Source organism: Pseudophryne corroboree, chromosome 9 (genome assembly GCF_028390025.1).
Source record: "Pseudophryne corroboree isolate aPseCor3 chromosome 9, aPseCor3.hap2, whole genome shotgun sequence".
Taxonomy (NCBI): Eukaryota; Metazoa; Chordata; class Amphibia; order Anura; family Myobatrachidae; genus Pseudophryne; species Pseudophryne corroboree.
Window position 1 is genome coordinate 96,632,176 of NC_086452.1, and position 17,944 is coordinate 96,650,119.

At 42.0% G+C, this 17,944-nt stretch overlaps 1 protein-coding gene across 3 annotated transcripts in view; it reads right to left on the reverse strand.

The window, feature by feature from the left end:
• RABGAP1L (RAB GTPase activating protein 1 like) overlaps positions 1–17,944 on the reverse strand; it is a 690,515-nt gene that overhangs the window by 410,036 nt on the left and 262,535 nt on the right. For all 3 annotated transcript variants that reach the window (XM_063939666.1, XM_063939667.1, XM_063939668.1), the window contains exon 13: positions 14,832–14,985. In XM_063939666.1, the coding sequence (XP_063795736.1) occupies positions 14,832–14,985 (154 nt within the window). The remainder of the gene's footprint in view (positions 1–14,831; positions 14,986–17,944) is intronic.

Below are 17,944 nucleotides of genomic sequence, written 5' to 3' on the forward strand. Positions count from 1 at the left end.
CTTCGCCCCCCCCCCCCCCCCCCTCCCCCCTAAATCCGGCCCTGCCCCGAAGGATTTTATAAATATCCAAATGGCCCTTGGTAGAAAAAAGGTTCCCCACCCCTGATTTAGACACTGAATGGTGAGCGCACTAAGAGATAGTTTAACAATTAAGTGTTACTCCATGTGGACCTTCCCTTTCTAGTAGGGTGCCAAGTAGCAAGTCCTTAGTGCTGCCTCAGAATCATGTCCATATATCAACAGTTATGTTATGTATGTAGTCTCTGTAAATGACTTAAAAACCATTTTTGGCCAGTGAACAACCTGTGGCTAGGCAACATGGAGTGGCCACACTTACTGTAGATATGGGATTATTTACCAAGTCCGGCTGTACACGGTGGGGACAGGAAAGAAAAAAAGGAAAGAAAAAAACTGGAATCCAAATGGGTTTTTTCCTTAAACACTTTATTTCCAAAGGGGCTAAACGAATAGGCAGGCAGCACTAAATTAGTTAACCCACTTTTTTCCTGAATTCATGTACATGTATACATATATATATATATATATATATATATATATATATATATATATATACACACACATACATACACACGCACATACACGTACACAAACATACAGCATATGGGGCATGATATATACACACACACGCACACTCAAGTGGTCTGATCTTGCTTAATACTTTTATGGGGGGTATTCAATTAGTGCGTTTTTTTCGACCCGGGCAAAAACCATTGGATTGGCAAATTTGCCGCCGATCCACATGTTTTGTCGATTCGTGGCCACTTTTGTAACTTTTTGGTCCGTTTTCGCCCATGATGATTCAACCAAAATAAATAAATAAATAACAAAAAAAAATTCGTAAAGGCATGGCATAAACGGAGCAAAAAACTGTAGAAAACGGCCGCGATTGAATACCAAACAATCAAATTAGTGCCGATATTCTGACTGTCTGAAAACTCTGCACTAATTTAATATCCACCTTTGTATCAATATGCCTTAGCCTCAGTGGTATTATTATACTTGCCTTTTTTTATACGTACTAATCGTAACTGGATATTTATGAAGTAATCATTTTTTGCTTGAGAGCTACTATTAAAATATAATATCTTATTTTTTTGGGATACATTTTTTTCTTTGCATTTAATTCACTGTTGTTTTTTTGACATACCGTATTTTTCGGACCATTAGACGCACCGGACCATAAGACGCACCTAGTTTTTAGAGTAGGAAAACTGGAAAAAAAAATATTCTGACTTCTAAGAGATATTTCTGTGATTTCTCAGACTCAATACAGTGCAGCCTTCTGTCAGAGCCAGAACACACAGACACACACACATCAGAGCCAGCATACACACACACACTGACAGTACCAGTGGATCCCTGCGTCTCCTGAGAAGGGAGGAGGTAGGGAGGAGGTGGGGGCGAGTGGGGGAGTCACCTGACGCTGGCTCTGCTGCTGAGATGTGGCCGCTCTGCTTATGACGGCACAGAAGCAGCAGCAGCATCCAGGACCCGCCGCTACCCGCCGGCCGCCGCTACCCGACAGGAGGGAGGAGGTATGAGGGAGCGGGGGAGTTACATGACGCTCTGCTGATGACGGCACAGCAGTAGCATCCAGTACCCGCCGCTACCCGCCAGCCTCTGCTACCCGCCGGCCGCCGCCACTACCCGCTACCCGCAAACGTCTTATTCGCTCCATAAGACGCACATACTTTTCCCCCCACATTTTTGGGGAGAAAAAGTGCGTCTTATGGTCCGAAAAATACGGTACTTTTTACATATTTTATGCACTGCATTTTTTTGTATAAACTGCTACAATACACCTTGTTTCATTAGTATTATTACAACCAGTAGTATATATATTGTATACAGTGCAGTCAAAATCTGAAGGAAAGTTAGTGCAAGTCGGAAGGTGTTATGCCGCATGCGATACCGATTCGATCCCTATGCGTGGTTCTGCGAGGTTGGTATTGCAAGCCTAGATAGACTGTGCAGGCAAGTCAATCTCGACTATCTAGGGTACTATCTAGTACAAAGTATAGTCAAAATGGACACTTAGTCAAAATCCAAAGTACAGATAATTAATAAAATTGGTGCTTCTAGGCTCTGGGGGAGTTCAAGGGAAAATGCATAGTCAAAATCGGGCATAGCAAGGATCTCACCGTGTATATGCACCTTAACAATTACTATCCATTCTCAGGTGCTGCTTACCATAATATATATTTGCTAGCACAGCACAATATTCTATTCATGGTGTCATTTTGTAATATATATATATATATATTGTTCTCAATACAGATGTAAGTGTTTTTTATTACGTCGCTTGGAGTGCCGCACCTTCAGTTGTGTTTATCCTAATAATTGTGGAGGCACCCAGCGCTATTGGACCGTTTAATGGGAGAGCCGGACCTGTATGTTGTTTATATATATATATATATATATATATATATATATATATATAGAGAGAGAGAGAGAGAGAGAGAGATACACACACACATACACACAGATAGATAGATAGACAGACAGACAGACACACATACAATGTAGGATCGATTACAATGTAAGGGATGCAAATGCACGTTTTAAATTTGTGCCCCCTGCAGTACAACTTGGGTTTGCCAAAGTGCAAATTTGCTCCTTTTTTAATCTAAATCCTAATTCTGACTAAATCCCACAATGTAAGTGTTGCAGTAGACGGGCTGGCATGCACTTCTGGTTACAGAATGAAATGACAACATCGAAAGGATAATTGACTTAATAATTCCTTTCTGTAATTACAGTTCTAATTGCCTGTATCAGTTGTAATGTACCTACACACACACACACACACACACACACACACACTGAGCCTATAAACTGGCTCAGCTGATTTATTTGAATTAAGTAACATGAGACAATTCAGTGTTTCGCCCAGAATAGAAAAGTACAAGAACTAACTTTCTAGACTTGTGGGCAGATTTCTCAAAGTTTGGTGAGCAATAACGTGGACAGAGATAAAATACAACCAATCAGCTCCTGTCATTTTTCAATCACAGACTGTAAAGAGACAGAAGCTGAGTGGTTAATACTTTCTCTTTAATAAATCGCCTCCAGAACATTACTTGTGGCTGTGATCACCCTGCATACAGCTGGCATATCCATAAATGTACCTCCTTACAGCCTAAGGTAAGTTATCCCTACCTTAACATTCTGGAATTCAAAAAATGTACAAGTCTAATAATCTATGAGCAAAATGTTCTACACAAACATGTAAAGGAATAAACTGAAACAAATCACCAGACATTTTTCTACTCACAGGAATTAGGGCTGCTATGAGCTAGAAACAATTTCCATGCATTTAAACACCTACAATCAAGCAAATATCTGGCATAATAATGTATTACAATACCTTTCAATTTATCACCTCCTAATAGCACACAACTCATCAATTATAAAGATGTCCTTAAGTCGTGAGGCACAGTAAATGCTTCCGGCCACAAAATGGTTATTGCCAGTGTACAGGTGATTAGACCACATTAAGGAACAACATATACCTATAAATATTTTAGATGTATATACTTCTCTAAAGTAGTGAGAGCAAGATAATGCAAAATATTGCAAATTGTTATAATTATCACTGATTTGTACGACTCCACAGCTCCAGGTGACACCGCCGAGGGGTGACACCAAAGTGCCAGCTCCTGCTCAGTGACAGGGCCATGTGCTGCACTGTAACATTACATGCACTGTGTAACAGGAGAACTCCCTGGAGGCAGCCCACTGCTCCCGGACAAGATGAAAACGGTGGTCGGGATGGCTAGTCATGCCCCCGTCCAGCAAGACCACGCCCCATCCCATGAAGCCACGCCCACTTTTGTGCCCACCGCACCGGGTGTCAAGGGGCTTAGTGACATATTCACCATCATGGGCTGTTTTACATGTGTTACAATATGGAATCTTTATGGATTTAATTAAAATGTATTTCCACTAATCAAAGTGTACTCGAAAATATAAAAAAAAAAAAAAATCAAACAGTCAAAACTACATAGGGACAAACAAACAGAAAATTGCATCAGTATTACCCCCTTGCTATATCCATACTAGATTACCCCTGAAGTAACCAACTGTATTCACAAGTCACATGAATATTTATTGGGGGCCACCTGTCTGCAGGTAAGATGTGTCAGCTGACTGCAGCATAAGTACACCTGCATCTGTGAGCTCCCCCAGGTAGCACATTTCAAAGCATAGACTAAAAAATGAAGCCAAAATAACATTCCTAGAATATCTGTACTGGGTCATTGAGAAGTACTAATCAGGAAAATGGTACAATAATAGGCACTGAATACACCCTGAAGTATAGTTAAATCCATCATTAAAACATGGAGCCTATATGTGTCATCTGTTGATCTGCCTACAGCAGACCAACTTCCAATACAGAGCGCAGCTGCGAGAAGAGTTGTAGTAAAGGAGGCAAACAAAAGGCCACTCCAAAGCAGCTAATGTCTTCATGATGAATATCAGAGTAACGCGTTTTGTGAGCAAAACGCATTGATGGCTGGGCAGCCATACCCAAAGTAGCTGAACTTTTCCATCACCCTCGGTTGGGAGGAATATTTGTCCATGGAGTGTTTCCCAGACCAAGTGATTCTAGCTGTTTGTACAGATCAAAAAACTAGGTGCGTGATCTTACAATTGTGGAGGAAGCATCTCATCGCAAAGGTTCCTTAAGGTAATGCACTAACACAGGTGATGATTAACAATTTATAGTGCTTTACGAACCATTATGCGGACAGCTAACAACTTAAATGTGTGTACGCACGGTGAGATAAAGCCTTTCGATTTTGACTATATAGTCAAAATCTAAAGGAAAGTTAGTGCAAGTCGGAAAGGTGTTATGCCGCATGCGATACCGATTCGATCCCTATGCGTGGTTCTGCGAGGTTGGTATTGCAAACCTAGATAGACTGTGCAGGCAAGTCAATCTCGACTATCTAGTGTACTATCTAGTACAAAGTATAGTCAAAATGGACACTTAGTCAAAATCCAAAGTACAGATAATTAATAAAATTGGTGCTTCTGGGCTCTGGGGGAATTCAAGGGAAAATGCATAGTCAAAATCGGGCATAGCAAGGATCTCACCATGTATATGCACCTTAACAATTACTATCCATTCTCAGGTGCTGCTTACCATAATATATATTTGCAAGCACAGCACAATATTCTATTCATGGTGTCATTTTGTTTGTATTATTATTTTATGTCGATTTTGTGACTTGTTTATTATTAGTTGTAAGATGATTACAATTATTTTCTCAAGGGGTGAATACCTTTTCTAGCCACTGAACTTAAAAGAGTGACAAACAACGAAGACAAAATAATTATAGACATGAAAACAAAGAGTACGGAATGTCCTCTTCAACAGAGAACTTCTATTCTAATTGAAAGAGAACACAGCTGAAAAGAGTGAGTATGATGACTGGAACAGTTGTAGTGGTATAGGTGGGAGTAGGTAGGCTCTAATAAAAAGATGGGTTTTTATTGAGCGGTTAAAGAAGACTGTTAGAGAGTCTGATCAAAAGTAGTAGAGAATACTGTAAGTGGGCAGCGTAAAAGGGAAGGCCTTTAGGCAGGAGCGAGAGGTGACTGCAAGAGATGACGTGATACATAGGTCACAATTGAGATGTACAAGGGGATGGTAATATCGCAGATTTTGTTGGCGACCCTACTTGGTACCAGGGTTATTCCCGGAACCAATCCGGGTTGCCTGTAGTGTGAACGGCAATACCCGGGTCTGGATGACCCGAGTCATACCTAAAATCTCCAAGAGTCCACTGTTATCCAGAAGACCCGGGTCACTGGAAGACCTGGGTCGGGTGTGTTGAACCTGGGTCCAACATCCAAGTCTGAAAGGGGTTAAGTACTGAAACCTGGCTTTATCCTGTGTACAGAGTCCCAGGTTCGAGCCTGGTTTTATGTCTGAAAGGGTTATCATTAGTCTTGCTTTTCCATTTAAAACTGGTGGTTAAAACCCAGTTACAAAACTCTAAATTCATGACGACAGATTTGGCTTAAAAAAAAAAAATAATGAAAAGTAATTCTTGCTCAATATTTTTCATACAGTATGACATAGGATAGGCTAGAATAAGCAAAGTTCAGTTTTTTTCCAGCAGATTCCATTCACATCAAATGTATAGCTTACATTGATTGTTCACAAACCGTTACTTATATAACGCACACATATCCCACAACGTCCCTGTACCAGTGGGGAGCCAATTAACCTACCAATATGTTTGGGATTGTGAGGAAAAAAACAAAGTACCTGGAGAAAACCCACTCAACACAAGGAGATCATACAAACTCCATACCATTGGGGCCATGGTCAGAATCAACCTCAAGAACACAGTGGGGTGAGGCAGTAATGCTGTAATTACCACAACATGGCTCTGTTCAGATAAGATAAAAATCAGGTAGAGTAGATACAATTTGCAAATAAAATCCAGTTATAAAGTGCATCTATTGACTATACCAGAAGTTCTCAAATGCGGTCCTCAAGGCACCCAAACAGTCCAGGTTTTAAATATATCCACACCTGGCCACAAGTGACTTAATTAGTACTAGTTATTTTGATTTAACCATCTGTGCTGGGCCTTGGAGAATCTTAAAACCTGGACTGTTGGGTTTGAGAACCTCTGGACTATACACAAGAAGGACAACTATTATGTGGGCTGGGCCAATTGAAAGCCCTACTTCTTTAGAACTAGTGAGATCACGATGGTTTAATGTCACTAGTTTCCAGTGAACCCGAATGATACATTTGCCTAAATATAGGTTCCTCAAACAAAATGTCTGCCACCAGGTAGTGTTTCTATTACATCTAAATAAGATATGTCTGCTTTAAGGCTGCATTGCAGTAGGTTCAGATACAGTATATGCCTCCATTTGCTAATATGCAACAATCAGATGGCCTAACATCAATTCAGCCATGTAACATGTTACATATATGTAGTGTTTTAATCGGCTCAGATGCCAAACCTCGGATGGACACACGTCAGAATGGAGTCTATTAAATCACTAGGAATCAGTGACAATGAGCCTCACGAATGAGATCTGTCACAGCTTCCAGTGGATCTTTAAGCTGTATATCGTCCCTCATTGAATCTGACATACAGCTGGGGCTGTAAAGAATCGCTGGTAACCAAAGAAAGGGCTTCTTAGGGTGAAACACAGACTAAATGAAGCTAAAGAAAGGAAGTACATTTGACTGCTAGTAGGAAATATTTTAATTGACTTCTATTCGATCAGCCTTGCAATGACAGGATGCACAGTGGCCAGTTTGTGTGTTCCTTGCCAGGTTACATACCTAGAGTTAAACCTGTGACTTCGGCAGCTAGTCCCATCTGGAATAACCCAATTCTATCAAAGAGCTCATTTCTATTAACGAGACAAGGTGCTGCTGCAGGATGGAGGAGAGCAGTAATTAATCAGGGTCTGGCTTCTCGGGAAACCCAGTGACCTTCCCTGTCAATCTCTTACATGTGTCTTCATGGACAGATTCAATTATTAGAAAATAACACCAGCACAGGAAAGAGGGGGGTGAGTGGAAGACCAGAATGAGGAAAGTGCTAAAACTAGAAAGTGTGTGTATATTTATACCTTACAATAATGGCAATGATCCCTTGTACATACATGACCGCAATTTCACCACAGACTACCAATATCACTAAATTCGTATTTGAAGTTAGAGGTCAAAGGTTGCCATGAAGCAGAAGAGGATTACAACACGCCTTAGGCCATAGGTCTGCAAACTCGGTCCTCATTACCCTACACAGTGCATGATTTGCAGGTAACCCAGCAGGTGCACAGGTGTATTAATTACTCACAGACACATTGTAAAAGGTCCGCAGGTAGAGTTAATTATTTCACCTGTGATTCTGTGAGGAGACCTGCAAAACATGCACTGTGTGGGGTAATGAGGACCGAGTGTGCAGACCTATGCCTTAGGCCAAAACTAATGATACAGCAGCTGACTAAAGAGATATATATATATATATATATATAGCTACACCCCCGGACCAACTCATTGTAATGTGATATAAAATGAGCTGGAGGGCATTATAATGTTACATAATATGAACTGGGGCACTGTAACGTAGCACAATATGAAGTGGAGGCACTACAGTGTGGCATAATATGAACTGGGTATGGATCATAAGGTCGACCACACTTAGGTCGACAGTGTCTAGGTCGACAGGGTCTCTAGGTTGACATGAACAAGGTCGACATGACAAAAGATCGACATGAGGTTTGTTTGTCTTTTATTTTGGGTGTAGCTTTCTCCGTAGAGTGACCGGGAACCCCAATTAGTGCACCGTGTCCCCTCACATGGCTCGCTTCGCTAGCCCTGCTTTGGCCACGGTGCCTCGCTGCGCTCGGCACAGGTTACTGTTCCAAATAATAGTCCACGTGGATCGTAAAGTATGAAAAAGTTTTAAACAATTAAAACAATTGTGAAAAACTTATGTCGACCTTCTGTCATGTCAACCTAATACACGTCGACCTGGAGACCATGTCGACCTAGAAAATCTGCCGACCTACTTACTGTTGACCAATAGTGGTCAGCCTAGACATTGTCGACCTAAGTGTGATCGACCTAAAGACCGGATACCATATGAACTGGGGGCAGCACTGTAATGTGGCATATGAACTGGGGATGTGTATGTCACAATGTGAATAGGGGGTACTGTGTGGCATAATGTGTAGTCGCAGCCGTACATTGGCAGTGTCCTATTAGCCCGATGCGATTTCGGACGATCAAAATGGCCAGATATCGCGATTAATTGAATATCGTGGTAATGCCCATCAGTCATTAGAGGGCATTTTGATTGGTCGAAATTGGACCCAAATTGCATGAAAACGCATGGGATCATGGAGAAGTCCTGATAAGTGCTGGCATCAAGGGAAAAGGGTGCCGGCTTTGAGGATAATAGGGTAGCCTCTGGCTATCAGAGGCTAATAGGATACTGCCCAATGTGACAATGTGAATTCAGTCACTACTAAGGTAGTGCTTCATAAAATAAACTAGGGCAATACTATGGGGCATAACATTAACTAAGGCACTACTATGGTACACAAAATGAAATAGGGCATTAAATTAACAGCTGCTAATGCTTCTAGAGGTGTCTCTCTAGAAGCATTAGGATAGGGGCCCCTTCAAAATGTTGCTATGGGGGCAAAAAAGCTCTGGCTATGCATCGGATGAAAACGATACCGTGCGCGAGTGTGCACATATGCTACATTTAAGGTTGACCTTGTATGGAGCTGCGAACTAAAATCTGCGATTTTGGAGCAAAAGCATACAAATATCATGCTATAAAGGGCACAGCTTGCAATTGAATCAACCTTTTTATCTTAAGATGGACTACAGTCCATTTCTACATCATTGGGTTCTCACAAGCAAGCGCTGCATGTCACCTATGGATTAAACAAGATTCAGATGGCAAAAGATAATCCTGTTGTCAGTCTCAAATTATGGGAGCCTTAAACAAGCGTAAAGTTCACACATGTGACTGCCACCTAGACTGGCAGGCTATCTTTCATCTGAACTCAGTGATACGGAAAAATATGTCTGCAGACACCAGATCTACTCATAGCCCTGAATTCACAGTCACATAATCCTGTTCTATTCTGGGCAATGTTATTCAGCACCACTGTCAGCTCCCATTAGTTTTGTTCAGTGCTGCTGAGGGGTGGTATTCATGTGACCGCAGGTCAGCTGACCGACAGTCACATGACCTCCTCCACCAACCCGACGGGTTACTATCCCGATGGTCGGCATGCCGACCAACAGGGACTATTTCCACTCGTGGGTGTCCACGACACCCATAGAGTGGGAATAGAACCCGTGGCGACCGAAGGTCGCCACCGAGCCCGCAGCGTGGCGAGCGCAGCGAGCCCGCAAGGGGCTTGCTGCACTCGCCCCTCCCCGCCGGGATCCCGGCGTCAGTATGCTGCCGGGATCCCGGCGTCGGTAAACCGACCAGCGGTCTCCTGACCGCCGGTCAGCAGTACTACACCCCTGCTGAGAATGCGGCTATCAGTCGAGCGACTAAACCAGCACTACGTGAAAGAGATATAATAAGGAATATTATAAAAAATGTGACCATCATTTTTTACATAGGTTTGCCATGCACTAACCCTAAAGTCTTTACATAATAACAGTAACAAATACAGATTATTTATTACTTCATGCTATTCGGAGGCATTGTTTGGAAATGTATCTTCAGGATTCTTTAGTTGTAAATGTTGTCGCAGACATTTAGGGGGGCATTCAATTACTGCAAAATTCCAAAGGAACCTGTAATGCTAATATGCGTGCTCGTTTTTACTAATACACCATAGAGATGTGAGCAAAAATAAGTAAGTTTTCCTGCCGTATGAGCCTGCTATGTGCAGAACCTCACACGTAGTATAATATCCCTCTTCGTTCTGGCATTAGGAAATCCTCTTACTGTCACTTCTTACTTCTTAATTCATTCTTGGAGCATTTAAAGAGTATATTTCAAGGAAACAACAGAATTCACTATGATGTGCTGTGAAATGCCTCCGAAACATTCTTATAGCAGGGCCAAAACTAGGATTTCCGTCACCCGGAGCAAGGCAGTAATTTTGCAACAGCTTGCTTCTATAGCATGCACGGTTTAAGACTGTAGCCGACATAGGAGAGATCCCAGGTACAGGAGCTCACACACACAGCGCTGGAGCCAGCTGCGGGCAGACACTTGGGTCAGACACACTGCCCCGGGAGCCGTCTGCTGTCTCACTGGAGCAGCACAGCACTGCCGGTAAAAAAAAAACCTACTCATTAACTCCTCTGGTGGTAGGTGCGTAGCTGATGTTAGGCGATCCCATTTGCCGCTCCACGGACACCGATGATTGGCGATGCGTCTAGTAACCGGGGAACTTCAGCATGTTAAAATTATATTTATTTTATTTTAAGTATTTAGAAATTCCAGAATTGAAAATACTTATTATATGTTACTTACAGTATTTACAGTGCTCCGAACTGTAAAACTCATTAATCTAGGCACTGATATAATGATCTAGCTTGACTAATAGGATACAACATGGAATAAAATGAAGATAGAGGACTAACAAGATCAAAAGGTATTTTTAGAAGACGTCCTGAAATAATGCTTAAATGTAAATTTCTGTTTCGCAAGATTTTAATCCCCAATAATGTCTTAGCTGGTTACTATAACTAATACTATTATATTATCTTGCGATAGATAGATAGATAGATAGATAGATAGATAGATAGATAGATAGATAGATAGATAGATAGATAGATAGATAGTATTATTTTAGGGACAGATGAACGGATAGCCACAATCATAACTGTCTCTCCATTAAGTCTACTGTATCTTTCCGTTTAACAATTTCAGGACACAGATGAGTCTCCGGTATTATTTAGGAACATATAGCCAGTAGGTGCAAGTGAAAGGGGTGTTTTATTGGATTATGTTGGGAGCTCGACTCTGCCATGCTGGTCCCAGCTTAAAATAAATTGCCATGCATCGGATACCCATACCACAAATTATACCTCATTCATGCCAAAAACTGCGGGACTTACCCGGGTATACGGTCCCGGGATCATGCAGGGACATTCCCGGGTTAGGCGCCTTTCATACCGCAGTCAGCAGCCCGACATATTGCCGGGTTGCTGACGTCAGCGGTGACGCGGCGGGGGCGGCGCTAGAGATCACAGGATCTCCAAGCGCCGCCCGTACATAGAGTGAACGGGAGCTGGGTCTCAAGAGCAAGGTTGAAATACCGGGTCACTGGACCCGGTATTTCAATCCCAGCACCCTTTCATACTGCACATGAACAAGGGTTATGCGCGTTCATGTGCCAAAAACCCGTGTTCAGAGGTGCTGGTGTGAAAGGGTATTAAAAATGCTAGCATGGTCTCTAATTTAATACTTTAGTATTAAAAAGTTTGCCTGTGATATGAAAGTCTGTATAATAATTCTTATTAGTTATTAACATTTCAGATACATTACATCACACATGGGAGCAAAATATATTAAGCCTAGAGAAGTGAAAAAGCAGTGATAAAGAAGAGATAAGTGGAAGTTAATAATGCACCAGCCAATCATTACCGGTTTGAAAAATTAAAGTTAGGAGCCGATTGGTTGGTGCGTTATCACCTACCAATTATCACTTCTTTATCACTTCTCCAGGCTTAATACATCTGATCTGCCCCCACTGTTCTTAATTAGAGGAATTAGTAGAACTAAAGGCCCATATAGACGGGCCGAAGTAGGAGAGATGTGTGCTGAGCGAACCGCTCAGCACACATCTCTCCAGCCGCTCAGCATAGCGCAATGTGTGCTGAGCGTGCGGGGGGAGACGGGGGGCCGCTCACTTCACCCAGCGAGTGAAGTGAGCAACCCGCTAGATTGGCCTGCATGCAGGCCAATCTAGCAGCAGCGATAGCGATACGCGGGGCTGCGCATCGCTATCGCTGTAGGGGGTACACACGGAGCGATCTAGTCAGATTGCTTAGAATATCGCTCTGTGAGTACCCCCCTTTACATAGGAGAACAGAGGGACCTGCTCATGAGAAGTTTAGTTTCTAAACCCTGTAGTGCTACTATAACTTCTAGGTCTTAAATATGCAATGGGTATTGGATCACATCGAGACGACCTATATTACATGTCACTATGGCAACCACGTGGCTTGAAACTCACACTGGAAAACAAGTGACCCATAAAGAGATCTTGCACAATAGTTGTATTTGGAAACATAAACACAATGGATACAAACAATATTTAAACAATTATAACACTATTTTCACAATTTCTAAAAAATTATATATATATATATATATATATATATATATATATATATATATATTTCCAGGAAAGGACACTGTACCCTGCACAGAATGAAGAGATGAGAGAATGGCAGATTAAATGGACATAACATAGTCATGACCGATGTCACAGCTTCCATAGTACCACATGTGGTGATGGAGATCTTGTTATGCTACTTGACCTTATGCCTGTTTATGCCAGCAGCCTGCGGAGCTGCATGTTCATCTAAATACAGTGCCCCAATTCTTTGCACAGCGGCTACTTGCACCGACTGCCTTCTGACAGCCACACTGTGCACAGGTGAATCTTTCAAAAACACTGTAACGGATGTAAGATTAATAGAACAAAAAAGAAGTAATATTCAAAACAGTGTGTTAAACTATTCATTTCATTAAGTTTCTTATAACCTATTTTAGGTATTTGACCAAGCTCTGATAATGGGTCAGGGTAGGTATTCTATAGGATACCCGAACCATTAAAGAATGGCAATACTAGCACATAACTGCTGATATCAGAGATCAGCTGCAAAGAAGCGAAAAACAACACATAGTATATAAAAATATATTGTTCTATATAATAATTGTAGACGGTCTGTCCAGTTTCCTCCCATGTGCACACAGTGGAAGCCTGGGCATGCGCCCCAATGGCTCTCACTGAGGGGGAGACGGAACAGCCTTAGGAGAGGAGGGACCAGCTGCTGTATGGCAAGTATGGAAGTGTATATATGACAAATACACATTTGCAGGGGAGAGGGGGGGGGACGAGTTCAGATTAAGTACAGCAGTCCAAAAATGAGAACAATATAAACTACTGCACTGTGGTGATCGACAATATATCACACTTTGGCACAATTTACTGGAAAAAAATAATAATCTAAAACTGATCTATGTGGCATTATGTGTTCTGAATTTTCTTAGAGCCATTTTCAAGAAAGGCTCCAGAGATATATAAAGTTCTTGAACTATACAGCCCCTGAGCCTTATTGCAGATTATAGTAGTGATGCAGTGTGTTCATAAGGGATAAAGGTCTGTCCCTAGCCAACTGCTGATCACAAAGCCCAATAAATGCATATTAGCACTTCATTTGTACTGTATATAGCACACAATTATTTTGCATACCACCATTCATTTAAACAGATATCCAGGAATCAGGTTACCGTTCGAGCGTTTGCACATGCTGGTGATGATACAGAGTGGGACTTATGCCTCTGACAATAAAAGCAAGTTTGCACAACGCATGCCCACAAAGACAACACACGCATACTCGTGAATGCAGATGTGTTCACATCAGACATTAGCACAGCCTTATGACTGGAGTGGCAGGCCGAAGGACAGGGAATAAAGCCAGACAGTGTAAATCAGGGGGTTGTACACACTGTGCTACCTTCCCTTTAGAGTGTCATCAAGGCTGCATAATGTTTGCATACATTAGAATAGTTGATTGCTCCCTATTTATACCACCTGCTGGAAGCACAAGTCAGAAGCGGTGTTGTACAGAATACAGCAATATTATAGCAGCAATACGAATGGTGGTTAAAAAAAGCCTGGAATTAAATATACACTAAAAGTTTACTTTCCTTCCCCATTACAGAATGAAACACTACATTACGTATCATTTCTTTACCATTAATAATGGAACATGCAGAAACTGAAATAGTGGTGTTTAAAAACATGGTTACACAAACCATGTGACAGAAAATCATATAAATAAGCAGACACGTGTCATACAATATTCATTTGTTAATTTGTAGCACGCAGGATGAGGCACAAAGACGTTGCTGGAGACAAAGCACGTTGCATAACATAAATTGTTGTTGTTTTTTTATGCTACAAGACAGGTTACGACAAGAAGTGTTCACAAAACCGTTTTAAAAGTTGATAATTATGTGCGAAGATTCTTGTTGGAAAGAAAAACAACCCGCAATTAAATCACAGCGAAATGCACAAATAAAGAAGCTGGAAAGTACTCTTACTTTTATGATGAGGTTCTTGTACTTGTCCATCATTTCGTGGTCCTCGTGACAACCAGCAAGAAGTTGCCAAACCTCAGCTCTCAGTGCCTCCGGCACCCCTCCTCTCTTCACCAGAGAGGACAGTCCCTTTGGCCTCACACTCAGATTGCTGTGCCTGCATGACAAGAAAGTACAATTGCTAAAACCAGACTTTAAAAGGCACAACAAAAACAAGACTACAGTCCTATATTATACTAATGCAAGTGTACTAGAGATTAAAACCAAATGCATATTCGTGTTTGGAGTATATTATTTGTGTCCACATTGCAACATTGTAAATGTTAAATGGTAAATACAACAGTTTGTGACATTCTTTATAACTGTAAAGTTAGGTACCCATTACACAATATATCGGACGATACTGCGATCCACGACGGATCACAGCGACCATCATACAGGGTGTACCCTCAAATCCACCCTATTTATCGTGTGATGAATTGGCAGCACAGTAGCTTATTTGGGAAGCAGTTAACTTCCCGACGAACGGGATCCCTGCGGCCAATATACAGACGCCGCGATCCCGAATCAGGACAGAAACCCAGTGTCATTATACCGACAGCTGGCATCCCGATCGTCCTGACAGCTGGATGCGCTGAGGTCCTGCCGTGGGGAGGGGGTTAGGTTTTGGCTGCAGAAGGGGAGTTAGGTTTTGGCTGCAGCACAGGAAAGGTTAGGGTTAGGCACTGGGGAGGGAGGGGTAGGCACATGGAGGGGTAGGCACATAGAGGGGGAGGTTAGGGTTAGGCACATAGAGGGGGCGGTTAGGGTTAGGCACCTAGCGGGGAGGGGGAGGGTTAGGGTACGGGAAAGATGAGGGTTAGGGGGCTTACTGGGGGGCTGTTGGGATTTTGATGGATGGGATGCCGCTGTCGGTATACTGAACGCCGGCATCTCGTTCATCGGCAAATCATACTGATCCCGTTTATCTCTGTTTATACAGTTACAAGCAGAGTGGCTCTGATCTGTATACTGTATCAAAAACAAACAACTCTGCCTGATTACATTCATACATGGCTGAAAAGCATAATGACACTAGAAGAAAAAAGATAGTTAATGAAAATTATATGCACAAAACAATATTCTTATCATCTGAAAGTGGAAAAAGGTTTCATAAAGACGATCAACTCTATAGCTGTATAAAATATATCTTAACAAATGGGCAATTTGTGCTGAAAAACAGTCGTATAACATTTATGGTTTTACTACATACACTGTATCTGGGCTGAGTCTGCTACCATGCAGAGAAATACTGAGCAGCCACCACTGAAGTTCTCATTCCCATTTTTTGTAGGGTCACTTTTTAGAAAATGACTTTAACTAGTGAATGAGTTATTGTAGGTTACAGCAATGGTTTCCAAACTGGGTGCCGCAGTGGCACCCTGGGGTTCAGCGAGGCAATTGCAGGGGTGCACTGGGTTGATGGCCCAGGACCAAATAAAATAATTTGTGGTCAATGTAATAGGCAAAAACAGTGCTGGTGGCTGCCAATTATAAAACATATATGGACAAACAGAAGCGAAAGCTGTCCACCACCGTAACGGACTGGGGATGTAGTCATGTGACCGGCAGTCAGGAGATCGCCGGTCACATTACCGGCACCTACGTCACCCCCCCCCCCCTACCCCCCCAATACCGACAGTCATGCCAACTACCATGGACTATTCCCACTTGTGGGTGTCCACGACACCCATATAGTGGGAATAGTACCAGTGGTGAGCGCAGCTCGCCACCAAGCCCACAGCGTGGCAAACGCATTTTTTCGGAATTTCTGAATAAGAAAATTTTGGCTGATACTATAGGGTGCAGAGATTCAATGAAGTTTGGGAACCGCTGGTTTACACTAGCTTTTTAGCAGCGTGTGCACCAATTTTTATTAAATCTCTCTCATTTCCCTGTCTTTTAAGAGCCAGCATCCAATGGGCAGTAGTGTGAACGTTATATGTTTCTCAAGACATGTACTCAATTAATAATAGGAATGTTTAGGTACGTTAAAGTCTAGCAAGTATTCTACGATATTTCAGTACAAGTCGGTCACTTCTCAAATCGTCATTAAGACTTTAACAAACATAAAACATGGGCAAAAAATGAAAAACCCTATTAAAAGATGTTACATCCACTGTCTGGCAATGCCCACTACTAAATAGGTTCATTTCTTACTTCATTTGCACATGGTGTAGTGTAGTGCGGTAGTTCCCAAACTTTCTTAAATTATAGCTGTCTAGAGTATCTGCATTTTTTCTCAGCAACCGCTACACCAAATGTTTCTTACGGAGAGATTCAGCAAATTTGTTTTAATGAAGTAAATTGTGCTTACCTGTCATCATTAGTCCAGTTATGTAATGAACAGGGCTCTGTTTCTATTAATCCACATATTGTATGATTGCCAACCACCAGCACTCGTTTTGCCTTTCACAGTGACCATAAATAATTTGATTTGGCCCTAGATCACAGACCTATGTTACCCCTGTCAGTGCACCGAGGCACCCAATCTGAAATACACTGGTGTACTGTAAGCAAGCCATTGGTTACTAGAATATGGAAGCAAAGTACAGCCAGTGATTTGTAGAGAATGTCAAACACAAAAATCTTTCACAAGCTCTTGTGGCGTGACCAATATACTAATATTTAAGAAGTGTCCATGAGGCATTAGAAAAATATTTGAATGTATATTAGGATGTATTTGCAGAACCTATGGTGTTGAAAGGGATACTCGTGGTGCGATGGATGTCAGTCCACCTTATAGATAACTTAACCAGGCTTGTAGGTTTATTAAATGGCAGAAAAAGTTTACATAGGATTAAAGCAGGTATGCAGTCAAAGGAGTAGCCAGAAGTTTGCAGAATCCCCCTAAGCCTCTGGGACCCATAGCAATGGCATGCCCAGCACCAACTACAGCTACGCAGTAAATACACACACAGGAATATAACAGATAGAACAGATCCAGCTAGGCACATGTGTTGTTAATGCAGGTGGTGTGCAGCTTAGTGTAGGCACATCTGTCAGTAGAGGCAGTGGCCTTTCATCAGGGGCCACACAGTGGTGTTGGCGGCGGCTCCACTGTAACATACACAGTC